Genomic DNA, 13,585 nt, shown 5'->3' on the forward strand with positions numbered 1-13,585 from the left:
CACAGGTCTGGGCACCACTGACAACCTGGGGCCAAGGATTTGTCTGTCTTTGCAGGAGTTCTCGACTATTCTGCGTCATGGACCCCCTCTAGTAATCTGGTGGAGCCCATGGTCCCCTTCTGGGAGTAATGCTTTTAGATGCATAAAATAAAATGTACGGCATTGGAAAGGAAACCGATTCTACTGAAAGTTATCAAAGGGTTTTTTTTGTTCCGTTTTTTTTTTAACAGTTCACAGGCTCTTACTGAAGAACCCCTGGTTTGCAAGGCCCTGGCCTTTCCTCAGCTGCGTTGTTCTCCAAAGTGGAAAGTCCTGGCTTGCGGAAAATGGATCTATCCGGTCCTGGAGGGGCTAAATTGGCCAGAACAAGGCAATCCCTCAACCGAGGTGCGAAGCTCTACATCCCGCGCATGCCTCGTGAAGACCCGACGCACGCAGGTGCAACTGAAACCTCAAAAGGGAGGCGGGGGTGGACGATGAAGAGAAACAAGTCAAGCCTCTGCGCACGCCTGGGCAGACAAGCACGCCCTTCCCCCCCCCCGCCCCGCCTCCCCAGCCCTCGTGCAGTGGGAGACGGCGCGTGACGCATGACGTGCGGCTGCGGTGCGCATCCTTACGCCTGAGAAGTGTTAAGTTCTCGCCTTTGGAGTAGGTTGGGAACGAGGGAGGGAGGGGGAGGCGAGTTTGTTTTTTTAAGTGTGGGACGTGAAGGGGGAAAAAGAAGAGAAACAGGGCGAGAAGGAATGTCCTACGGTGGCCGCGGAGGGACGACTGCTACGGTTCCCTCACTGGGACAAACGCTTCCCACGAACGGCCTAGGGCTCCCTTTCCCCAGCTGGGCCGTACCTGGTTGGGGCCCATGAGGGGTATACACGGGCGGGGGGCCCCGGCGGCCTTCCCCGGGCCCTGGGCCTGACCCTCTTGGTGACCTTCCTCTCTCTGAGGGCCCGACACCATGCGGCCTCCACCCTCGTTCCGCCGCTCCGGCCTCGAGGGACAGCAGGGGCCCCAGCAGCGTCGGCCCCCGGCCCTGGCCTCCGCCCCGCCGGCCCCCGGCCCCCGGCCCTGGGACTACCACCCCGCCGCGGAGGCCGCGCATGGTGAGCAAATCGGCCCGGGCCTGACGGGGGAGGGGGCGGGAGCTAACCAGGGAACTCCAGGAGAGGGAAGAGGGGCGGATCCGGAGTCGGGGGTCAGAAGATGGTCCGGGAGGGGGCATTTGGGAGGACACGCAAGGGTAGGAGGAATAGTTGCCGGATGACGATGAGGGAAGGGGAGGACCCCCATTGATTCCACTGAGGTCTCCTGTGCTCCCTCCCGGGTGGGGGGAGGGGGAGCTGTCAAGGCCTCTCTAATCTGGGACGCAGTATTTGAACTTGGCTCCCCCCTTTCCCTGCTCCTTCCTTGCCTGCTTTGTATGGGAAGGTCCAAAGGGGAACCACTTTTCATCTCCCCAGTGAAGTGAGGGGGAAGTAATGTATTGGTCACGTGGATAAGTCATTTGGGAAAAAAATGTTTTTTGTTTTCAATTTCTCTTCTCTTTCTCAATTTCCCTTTGGGCACAGAAACCAACTCAGAGTAGAGGGTGGGATGCAAAAATTAGATCACGGTGGGCTTTTTTTTTTTTTGAAAGAGTAGGCGTATGACCATACGCCTAAACCCCGACCTTTAGTTTCTATTTGTGTTTCTCCTTGCCTTCCCGGTTGTTTGAGGGGACCAAGTAAAATTCATTGAAGTGCACACTACTACTCTTCATTTAGATATGGAGCTCCAAAACTGGTGGGGATAATCTGTTCCATATAAAAAACCTGGTCATAGCACTTTTTCTCGTTTCGCCTTTATAATCCCAGTCTCATAATGGAACTTCACTGGTCCAACATTTTTCCTCTTAAGGTCAGTACATCCCAAATGTAATGCCATGGGGAAGCAGGAAATTTCAGAGCAGAATGAATCCTTGTGTGTATCAGGTTACACGTGGGTATTTCTGCTTCACAGGCCCTCGTGGGGCAAAGAGACAGACTGAATGTGTTGTTCACCATATTTACAAAGTAAATAATGTGTAAAATTGTATTGCATGGGGGCTTCCTACATGCACCACACTTTTATGGAATAGGTGTATAAAATAATAAAAACAAACTCCCATCATAGCGTAGCTAAAGATTAGCAGCACTTTTGTTAAAAATAAATGAAAACTCATGATTCATATTCAGAAGTTTTAAGACCTATCATCAATAAATAAACATTTCATAAGTACCTACTATGTGCCTGACACTGTGCTAAGTGCTATAAAAGATTAAATTGTGTTTATCAAGGAAACTCAAGTGCTTCAAAAATACTGACAAGTCTTCTTGTATCTCTGTTCTTCAAGGAAATTAACCCTTTTATAGCTAAGGGAGTAATCTTAGAGAATGACTTTCTAGACTTAGCACATGAAGAACAGGCCAGATGTCATATGGATATATGGACCAAAGCCAGCCATACTATTTTCTGAAAAGTTTAGTGAAATAATTTTATTTTTATGGTATAATCACTTTTTGAGAGAGGAAGATAGGGCAATTGGGGTTAAGTGACTTGCCCAAGGTCACACAGCTAGTAACTGTGTCAAGTATCTGAGTTCGAATTTGAACTCAGGTCCTCCTGACTCCAGGGCCGGTGCTCTACTCACTGCACCACCTAGGTGCTCCCATGGTATAATTATATTAAAAAAACAACAGTTGACTTTGGTGTCAAAGTTTGACTTTTAGTTGATTCATCACAATGTATCTCATGGTGCCTCACAAATTGATGGTAGGAAAAAGAATAGAACTGTCTCTAAGCAAAATCAGTGATAATATCTCCGAGTTTAACAATGGAAAAAGTAGTCCACTTTGTGGCTTTCTTTTCATTAACCCTGAAATATATTGTAATACACCAGTTTATGGGAAAAATCAGGCACTTACAGAAGACACTAATTGTTTAATAACATTGTCAAATGAGGGCATTGTCATCTCATAATTCTTGGAAATTGGTATGTAAGATTTTATGGTAAAAAAAAAAAGCAGCTAATAGACTTTAGTTAACTATGTCAACCAAGTTGCAGTATCTTCATGAAAGGGAATACATTAGGGATATTTATTCTCTAGGAGATATGAAAGGGGGGAAGCAAATAAAGATATTTTGGAGCAAACAGACCACATAATACCTTTGGCCTTAAGGCTCCATGTGGCCTTCTAGGGCCTTGGGTTCATGGCCTTTTGACTAAGTCCAAGTTTTACAGAACAAATCAGTTTGGATTCAGTCAAGGGACCACTCTTGAGGACCTAGAGGGCCACATGTGGCCTTGAGGCCAAAGGTTCCCAACTTCTGGACCAGATGATACACTGAATCCCTACAGTGCTTAGGTAGAAACTGCATAGGAATCTTCAGCCACCACCTTCTGCACCTTGAAAGCTAGGAGCTTGTTATATTCTATGGACATACAAGTCAGTAGGTTAAACCAGTGAGTATTGCATCTTCTTTCTGCTTGGTAGGCTTTCAGTTTCATTTGTAGCAGAACCTCATCTTTTATTTTTACTGGGATTTTTAAATTCACTTTCAGCTTTTCCCTAAAAAAGGAGAAAACTACAATATTAGAGGAACAGTTTATATGTCTGCCCTCACTATTGAAAAGAACAAATAGTATTCAGAACTTGCAATTGTGTATTCTCATTAGATCCTACTGAGTGAATGCCTTTGAACTTAAGTGAAAAGACTATGACTAATTTTGTGAAGTTGGTCAAATGGTTAAACCTTGTGCTTATCTTAATTGGCAAAACATAAAATTTGTTGATTAGTGTTTAGTGAATCCATAATCTATCACTAATTGTATTCTAGTTCTGATCACTTGTACTTGCTAAGTATCTTTGAGATCTTCGAAAGATGCAACTATTGCTGATGGGCTAGGCAGGACTAAGAGGCAGATTATTATTGTTATGTAGAGTGAGAAACTTGAAAAGAATTAAAAGAACCAGAGTTTCTGTTTTGTTCTTCCTCCTTTCACACTGAATGCAGAGCTTAGCACTGTGATAAACACTAGGGATATATTGAGGCACTTGGGAGAGATTTGTTTTTTCCTTCTACACCCAACTCCCTCTTTTGTATAGAGACTGAGGGAAATAGGCCAGTGATAATTTTGGAGTCCTGTGTGACTCACAATTTTTTGCCTAATGCTCTCTTAGATTAGGCATCTAGGTGGATGGGTGCCTATCAGACTTTAGCTATGTGGGCATGTCACTTAACCTCTCTGGCCTTCAGTTTTCTCATCTATGAAATGGGAGTAAAAATAGGACATACCTTTCCAGAGTTGTGAGGAGAAAATGTGGCAATTTTTGTAAAGCACTTTGCAAAGCTCTATATAAATACTAGTTGTTGTTGGTGCTGATGTTTTGCCTTCTTCCTTTTTTTGTCCAGGCCAGTGATTTCATTTTCCATCAACAGTTTATCAACAATTCTAAAACTTCCGGTCTTAGTGAATTACCTAAGGCACTGAGAAACTAAGTGGTTTGCCCTTGGTCACACAGCTATCATGTGTGTTAGAGTTTAAATTCGGGTTATCTTGACTTTGAGGCCTGCCCTCAATTTGCTAGACCATGATTGCCTCTCTGTAGTTTGCTTTCCATTAGTTTATACTTCACAATGGAGGGATAAAGCATTTAGTGCCCAGCCTTCAACTGTAGTCCTTAGGAGTTCTTTACTCTGGATAGCACTTCTGAGATGGCCCCGAACTCTCTAGGCTTCTGAGGGGATCCAAACCTGTCTACCTTAGTAAGATCCTGATTACTACCCCTGCTCTCACCCCACATTCCCATTGGATTCTAAACTCTGAATAAGTCCTGAGTCATATCTATTTGAGTATCTCCTAATGCTTAAGATAATACCTTGTACATGGCAAATGCCTAATAAATGTTATCTCAATTGAACTAGAAAATCCTTTAGATATACTCTAATCCAGCCCCTTTACTTTTCAAGTAGGGAAACTGAAGTCCAGAAATATGAAGTGACTTTCTTGTCCATGGTAAAACAGCCTAATGAGTGATAGATCCAGAAAAGAGTAATTAGCACTTAAGGCACCTGAATTCAAATCCCACTCATTGGGCCCCTAAGCTCTAATCCTCATTTTCCTCATAAGTATAATAAGGCCACCAGATCAGATGATTCTAAGATTCCTTCTAGCTTTAAATTTTATGATCTTTAAAGTCCAGAACTCACGTGTTTTGACGCCCAGGCCACTATTCTTCCTGCCACATAAACTTGTTTGTGTGTTTCATTATAAGGATGTATAAATATCTTTAGGATTTATCTGCTATCTCTTCTATTAGATTGTAAACTTCCTCAGGGCAAAGACCCATTTTATTTTGGTTCCTTACAGCTGAATAGTTTTTTCTTTTTTGTTGCTTTTTTTTTTCTTCCTATAGGCGTGTGCCTCCCTGGAAGTTCAGCAGAGAGTTCACAGGCCTAGGGTCTTCACTTCTGTTCCTTGCTCATGGATGATGCTTATTATGCACACAGTCCGTCCTCCTCTAGAACTCAGTGAGCCGTGGGGTACCCAATGCCTGTAATTCCCATACCCCGGCGTGTCCGGTCTTTCCACGGCCCCCATACCACATGCCTGCATTCCGCCTGTGGACCTGTAAGAACCACTCATTTAGTGCGTACCAAGTACAACAACTTCGACATCTATTTGAAGTCCCGATGGATGTATGGATTTATCCGCTTCCTGCTCTACTTCAGCTGCAGCCTGTTTACCTCCATCCTCTGGGTGGCGCTCTCCATCCTGTTTTGCCTTCAATACCTTGGCATCCGCATCTTTCTGCGTTTCCAGTACAAGCTGTCCATCATTCTCCTACTGCTGGGACGAAGGCGGGTTGATTTCAGCTTGATGAATGAGCTGCTCATTTATGGGATTCATGTGACTATGCTGCTGGTGGGAGGTCTGGGCTGGTGTTTCATGGTCTTTGTGGACATGTAAATAGGAGGTGTGCATGCAGGCTTGGGCAGCTGTGACTACATCTGATGTATCCACTTTCTCCTTTGGTTTAATTTATTTATTTATGACTGATATATGTATATGCAGTATATAGATATTTTCTTTGGTAAAGACAATGACCTGTCTCTGAAACGAAATGACACTGGGAATGTTGGGTCATTTTTCCTTATGTCTCCCATCCCAAAGACGGGTTTTTCACCATACCAAACAAGGGAAGTAGTGCCCTGATCAGAGGCAATATTTTTATTTGCTCTCTGACCATCTTATTGCGTTAATGGCTTGGGAAAGAAAAGGGCTGTGACATTTGTAAAGGTGAAATCAAGGCTCTCACTCCCTCAATTTGCTTTTTGGCTCTTAGCTTCCCCTTCCCCTGCTGCTACATTGTATTCTTCCTCATTCCTCTATCTTAATGTAGCTTATGTTCACATTTAATAAGTAGTGCAGTAGGTCCTCTTTATCAAGTCTGCACTTTCAGGACCATGGTGTAGCTTCCTCTTCTCCTCACCAGTTTCACATTTAGAGGTATTTCTCTTACCTACCAAAGGAATGGGACATGCCTCAACAGTTTTGCTCTGTGTGCTGGCCAAGGAGCAAGCCTGGAAGCAGTTCCCTGCTCTGTGGGCCAAATGTCCACTCTTCCTTAGTGTTCCTAACCCCTACCCTGCCTTAGGAAAAAGTTGGACTCCACTTTAGTAACGCAATGCACTGCCATTAAACCACTTGCATGGCCCTGGATTTCTAGAATGTTTGCACAGGTCCAATGCAAGTTCATCTTTCTTATATTAAACAAAGAGCTACAATTGAGAAATGAAATGATGAGGTTGAATGCTAATCCAAAACCTAGAGGGAAGTGAATAATTTTGTTTGGTTACAACCAGATTTGGTGTTTCACAGACCTAGACCCAGTCTGAAAGCAAACTGAAGCAAACAGTGCCAAGATCTTCATTCAGGGAGTCTGGTTCTAATGCCATAGCTCATAAGAGAGCTGTGTTCTCTGGAGCACTGTAAGTTTCAGTGGTGCCAAATTGAGAAGCAAAGCAAACATAGAGCCCTTTGTGTATCAGTGGCCAGGTCTGTAGAGAATGCAATATTACATTATAAAATATTTTTAATCTATCTAAACTCACTTTTCTGGGAAAGCTGATAAAATGTTTTACTTGCTTTGGAGGGCATTTGAAGTCATCTCTTTTGCAGAAATCTCCTAGAAGTTGACTTCTTTCCGAAACACCATAATTGCTAGATAACGCTAAAGCCAGTTATTTATCATGGAAAATGTTTTTTAAATGGTTTATTTTTAAAAAGCATTTCTTCTAAATTTTAAGGGATTTGAATGAACATTGAATCTTTGTTTATTAAGGGCTTGTCTGCTCTGTATTTCCTGCTTTGGTTGCTATGAAAGCATTTAAGACATAAGATGAATTCAGGTACATAAAGAGATGCAGGAACAGATGGACTACAAAGGAACAAAGATCTCATTTTCATTGGAATACCTTTAAATAACAAGGAAGGGAAGTAAAATATATAAGAGAATCTTTTTTGAGCGTTTTCTGTCACCACACTCTAATAGGTATTTTTATACTGTGGCTAGGATAACTACTTGAGGGAAGCAATTATTGGTTATTGAGAGGATAATTAGTAAGCTAACGTTGGTCACCCATTCCCTGTCGACCTAAAATCATTATCTCTGAATTTTATGTGTAAGTGTGATAAAGTGAAAAATTGCATTCTCATTTGACACAAGCCTCAGCACATATAACCTTTTCCAGGACAAGGGCAAAAAAAATTGACTTGGAGGGGGCAGAGAAACCCTTTTCTAAGCCTAGTTGTGAGGCTAGGTTGTAAGGAAAAATGCATGTCTTTTAACAAACTTAAGAAAGTTCAAATCAGGGAAAATTATGGCTGTAGAAAAACTTACTCTTTGAATTTTTTTTTAAGGTTTTCTCTGCAAAAAGAATCTGTTTTTAAGGTGGTTAAATAAACTGGTTAAGCAAAGCTAGTTTTAGAAATTGATTATGTGATGGGCAGAAATGATAGCTTTAAATGCATTGATTTCATTTTTACTGCCTGCTAAAAATCTTATTGCACTAGTCATGCATATTATTTTTTCAAAAAAAAGTTTCTTTTTTTTAATTCATTCAGACTAAATCCACTAAAACATTCATGTCTTTGAAGTGGAGCTCCCTACCGGATGCACTGATTGAGGGTTCTAGTATGTGTGTGCGTTTTAACAAAGTCCTGATAGCAGGAGGAATCTTGCTATTTAGCCAATGAATGTATAAACAGCAATGCAAGTGTTTGAATTGTACCTTGAATTGACTTTGGAACACACAAAAAAACAAACACAGCTCAATGTCTTGAGTGCCTGTTAAATTCTTTATGAGACGTACCACCTGCATTAAACTTATTTTTTTAATGTGTTGATGGAGTGATTGCTTATATTCAAATATATTTTAGTTATACTGTTTGTAGGGAACTAACAATCAAAATTGCAGTTTTTGTTGTTTTAAAGAGTTGTCAGGTTGTTAGTTAAAGATCTTTCTAAGCTTTTGGACAGCTTTATTACATAGGAGAAATTCTCGCATCTCATTTTTTTTAACCTGCCAACTCATAGGTTCTTTTCTTATTTTGAAGCAGTCATAATATCTGGAAATGTCATTTAAAAGAAAACTTGGTTTAGTAGTAATAAATTTAAAGTTTAGTGCAACAAATTACAGAAATAAGTACATTTAAATTACTTGAATGGACTTTTGTCTTCAGGAAAAAGTAAGCTACTTTAGTATCCAGCTTTTGATATCTGAGAATTTTTGTTGTTGAATTTACCTTTTAAAACAAAATAGTATTGTAACAAGCTTAAAAGAGGGTACTGAAATGGTTTTACTAAAACTAAGTAGCATGGTCACAAGTGACTGTGTCAGCTGTCTACTTAATTATATGGGAACAAATTGGATTATTTAAAAATGACCACTTTTGAAATCTGTTAGTGATAGGTGTTTCAATCTGCTCTAATCCAGTAGACCTCTTTATTTAGTGTAATGCTTTCCTTTGCCTGTCCTTAGATTAAAATTGCTATAAATATGCAAAGTTTCTTACCTAGTTAATCTTACTACTTTCCATGGAAAATCAGTTATTCTTATTTATAAATATTTAGAAAGCCAGGATAATACTCACTGTAGGATGCAAACACTTAAAAGCAGCACTCACAATTCCTAGTAGGAGCTTCCATCTTATGACAATATGCTTGTTCACTTTTATTTTTAATGTAATGGATTTCAGGTAGGTTTTTTGAAAGATACATAAATTGAAGACATGGAATAAAGGTTTAGCATACATACACTCAGCTTTATGCAGTAAAATCTGAGGAGCCTCAGAATGCCTCTCTCCTGTTTATCGCAGGATGACATTTGAGTGTAGTCAGGAGAACAGGCCAGTCCATTATCTAAAGGCAAGTGAGTTAGGGCATTGAGAATAGTTCATAAACAAAAAAAAGCTTGAGGCCTTCCAGGGTAGTTCATAAACAAAAAAAGCTTGGGGCCTTCCAGGAAAGGCTTAACTGGCCAAGTTGGGATAATGAGAGCAGCCTAGACCTTTCATGATTTCAGGGGATTAGAGTTAGACCCCATCCATATATACAGCATGTTATTTTGACAGGGTAGTATTCGTTTTAGTTATATTTTGCCTGCCGGACACATTGTCCTGCCAGCTAAACGAACCTTATGGTCTCCCTCCTTTCGACAGGTTCACAGTTTTACAAAGATTTACATTTCTTGAGGATTCTGAAGACATGCTGAGCTTTTACAAGTTAGAGGTTGGATGTTTGCTAAAAGGGCAGAGTTATGCATCTTCTTTTGCCTCTGTCCTACTCGTATCTTTAATGAGCTGGACAGATCGCTCTGCTTTGCCAACAAATGTGCTATTTACTGTTTACTAGAGCATCCACTGTGACAAATAAACAGAAGAATGTTTCAGAGGAAACACTTTGTTGACTGATTAAGGCACTGTTCATAAGAAGATCTGGGGTCCATCTGATGGCTCAGCAAGGTAGTTGATGCTACACTTAAAGGGCTGTTTGTCTATTCCCTGTACCATGAAGCAGGGTAGAATCAAATCCAGAACAATTAGCAGGGTAAAAAAAGCCAGGGATGTCCTTCCCAGGTGAATGAGACACTCTTAAACTGAAGAATGCCAAAAGAGAGGCCAGTTTCTTGGGGAAAAGGTTTTCCTTTTAAATGGCCTATTTAAAGCTGATTTATTTGCTTGTTAGGGACCTTATACCATGCATGAAACAGTGAGAATGACTAATATGCTTCAAAACAATGCCTGGAGACTCTGAATGATGCATCAGACATTTTGGGGAGACTGCTTTTAAGACAAAAACATGAAAGGCAAGGAAATAAATGTATCAATAGTTAGCAAGGAAGTTCTGCGATGATAATCCACAGACTACTTGTATAGCTTTTTTAAAAGAACACATTGTTAATTTCACAGGTAAAAGGTAAAGCTCTATAAATTAATCCAAATCTTTGAGTGCCTACTTTGTACCTATCCTTTGCCCTAACATTTGTGGCATGAGACTAGAGGGAAAGGGATATAAGCCTAACATGGTCCATGCCCCTCAGGGCCTTACTAGTTGGCCAGCAAAGTTATATGTGAGAAATAGGCAACGATTCAAGACTATCATGTGGAAACTCTCATAGAAGTAATTAATTCTCATTTAAGAGGTCTTCTTTAGTCTCTTCTTGGTCAGGAAAGGGCCCCCTTACTAAGTAGGAATATGTGTACTGAGCACCCAAACCCAGCCACATTTTGAATTTACATAACATCCATATTTCCTACATGTCTAGTAGGCAGTAAGGGGGCAAGTACTAGAGTATGATTAATTATACAGGACTAGAGAGAAGGATTTATATTTTTATCATGATAAACATGACTAATCATATAAGATAAACATGGTCATATATGTGACCATCAGCATAAATGTAATCATTTAAATTGTTTTCTTAAGAAGCTTTTTTAAAAAGTATATAGATTTTTAATTTGTTAGTGATAATTTAGGCCCTGTCTAGCTTAGAAATAGGGAGATGGGCTAGATCGCCACTTAAGATTAGCTCTTTGCATTCCTCTGCAAAGAGTCATCCTAGATATCCTGCTTGTCTATAGGTCCACAAAAATCATGGTCTGAAATCATTGGAATTTTGTCATTTTTCACTCATGTCTGATTCTTCATGACCCTATTTGGGACTTTCTTGGCAAAGATGCTGTACTGGTTTACCATTTCCTTCTCCAGCTCATTTTACTGATGTGTAAACTGAGGCAAACAGGGACTTGCCCAGGGTCACACAGCTAAGAAGTATCAGATTTGAACTCAGGAAGATGAGTCTTCCTGACTCCAGGTCTGGCATTCTATCCAATGCACCTTTTAGCTGCATATATAATGGCATACCTTCTCTTATACTGTCCCACTGTATGGGGGTCGGAGTTGGGAGGGAGACTGCTGCGGGAACTTTGACTGATTTCAAGTCTGGACCTACTCCCTAGAATATTGTCACATGACTAATCTTGCCAAAGGCAGAGAGGCTTAGCACTTAAGGTGCTGTTTCACCACCAGGAGACTAATTTTTCAGCCAGAGAATCTTATGAAAATCTCTATTCAGAGACTGCATTCGGTAAGAAGCACCCACATCTATGAAATCAAAGATTTTTCCAAAGCATCAAAGGAGTAACTGTGGCTAAGCATCACCCTGTTTTTCCAATTTTTTTTTTCATCTACATGGTCAGGGAAAGGTTGTAGGATAATTGCACTGAACGTAAAAGGATGCATAGGATTCATGACTGCCAGCCAATGCCAAAACTAGGGCATGGTGACTAAGACTTGGCCTTATGGCAACAAAATTTAGAGGGTACTGACATCATTTGGGCAGGTAGAAACAACTGAGCTTAGCACCTAGTTAATAACAATAATTATTTAAAATAGGAAAATACCAGATGGCACGCTTCTCTGGAGGGAAAATGAAGTGCTTCCCTAGACAAAGTTTTCGTAAAGGTACTTTAGATAAACTATGCTATGGCAACCAGAGCTGGATGCTCTAGGAATGTTATTCACCACATTGAGTACAGAGGGGCAGCCCTGGGACCTCGGAAGCCCAGCTAGTCCCTGCCCTAACTCTCCTCGTATGTTCCTCTCTGGCTTTTCCCTCTGTTCCACTCCTCAGTGGCCTCGGGGTATTCCCCGGGGGTCTGGGTGTTACACATCAGGGGACTAAGGAACTCAAGAGTGTCTCTAGTCTTCCGGCTTAGGGCCTTGTGCCACCCCAACTGAATTTGTTTGAAATTGCTTTAAGGGTGACTCTTGGCTGCTTGCACCTGAGCACATTTTGTGGTACTCAAACAGCATATTAGAATTGCTGGCTATGCCTCTGCTGCCAACACTAGAGTCTGCAATCAAACCCTGCAGTCGTATCCTGGTAGGAGACTTGATACTACCAGAGATCTCTAGCACCCCTTCCTCCCATCCCTTAGTTCTTAACTCCGGAATGAAATGAACAACCAGAGGCCCACTTTGGACTTGTCACTCTGTTTTGACTTAGTGGAGAGAGAAAGGATTACAAATGTGGGATTCTGCATCCCAGTACCTTGACATTGATGTTGTATGACCTTGAGAGAGCTTCCCTGTCCCTTCTATCATGTGATTGGAGGAGGAGAAGGAGGGTGGAGGGAGGGAGCTGGGCTGGTAAGGCATTTAAGTGCTGATTCAGCATTTTCTAGGGGAGAGGAAACTTGCTTCAATCTGCAGAGATGCCATGGATTTTTTTTTTCTTTTTTGACTTGGTATTTTGGAACAAATCCAATCTCTGCCTGCTTAAATGCATTCAGGAAACTCTTTCCTCTTCATTCCATAGCAAATACCACTTTTACTTTTTGAAATTTTCTTCTCTGATTCTGCCCCAGGCCTTTCTCTGCACCAAACTAGAGAATTTCCCCAAGCAGAAATAGCACGTTATGAATTTGTTTTTGCTGTCTTTCAGTACTTCTAATTCTCCTAAAACTTCACAAAAGTATCTTGCCAGCAAAACAGCAGAAGCTCCAAATATCTCCTCAGTTCTCAGAAAGAATGTATCTTATTATACCTAAATTTTCTTCTCTGGGGAGTGCATTTTTGGATAAGATTAATACAATTTGCTTTGAGGATCAGACCTTCTTCACCTATCCTCCCAAACCTCCAAAGTCATTGTTCTTAAGTCGTTTTTCAGTCATATCCGACTATTTGGGACCCCATTTGGGGTTTTCCTGGGAGAGATAACTGGAGTGGTTTGCCATTTCCTTCTCCAGCTCATTTTACAGGCGAGGAAACTGAAGCAAACAGGGTTAAGTGACTTGCCCAGAGTCATGGTTGTTAAGTATAGACAGCTATGTTAATTGGTAGTATTTATCTGGCATTAAGGCTTCAGGTCTTGGTGTTTAGGGGGCCATTATGGTGACTGAGAGCAGGTTTGGGTGGAGTTGGGTGGCTAATAGAATAAGCAGTTTAAGGAAGAATTAATTAGGAATAGCAGATTGGAGTAGAGGGCCAGCTTATAAACTGGT

General features: G+C 41.3%; 1 protein-coding gene across 1 annotated transcript; it reads left to right on the top strand.

Moving 5' to 3' along the window:
* Nucleotides 1–655: 655 nt before the first annotated feature.
* Nucleotides 656–8,425, top strand: TMEM250 (transmembrane protein 250). The gene is made up of 2 exons (XM_036752017.1): nt 656–1,100; nt 5,433–8,425. Exon 2 carries the CDS (start codon nt 5,567–5,569, stop codon nt 5,984–5,986), a length of 420 nt encoding a protein of 139 aa, XP_036607912.1. The 5' UTR covers nt 656–1,100; nt 5,433–5,566; the 3' UTR covers nt 5,987–8,425.
* The last annotated feature ends 5,160 nt before the right edge of the window (nt 8,426–13,585 follow it).

Source organism: Trichosurus vulpecula, chromosome 3 (genome assembly GCF_011100635.1).
Source record: "Trichosurus vulpecula isolate mTriVul1 chromosome 3, mTriVul1.pri, whole genome shotgun sequence".
Classification (NCBI taxonomy): Eukaryota; Metazoa; Chordata; class Mammalia; order Diprotodontia; family Phalangeridae; genus Trichosurus; species Trichosurus vulpecula.

Excerpts from the sequence above, each read along its gene's own strand:
- TMEM250 (XM_036752017.1), top strand. The coding sequence starts at position 5,567 with ATGCCTGTAATTCCCATACCCCGGCGTGTCCGGTCTTTCCACGGCCCC.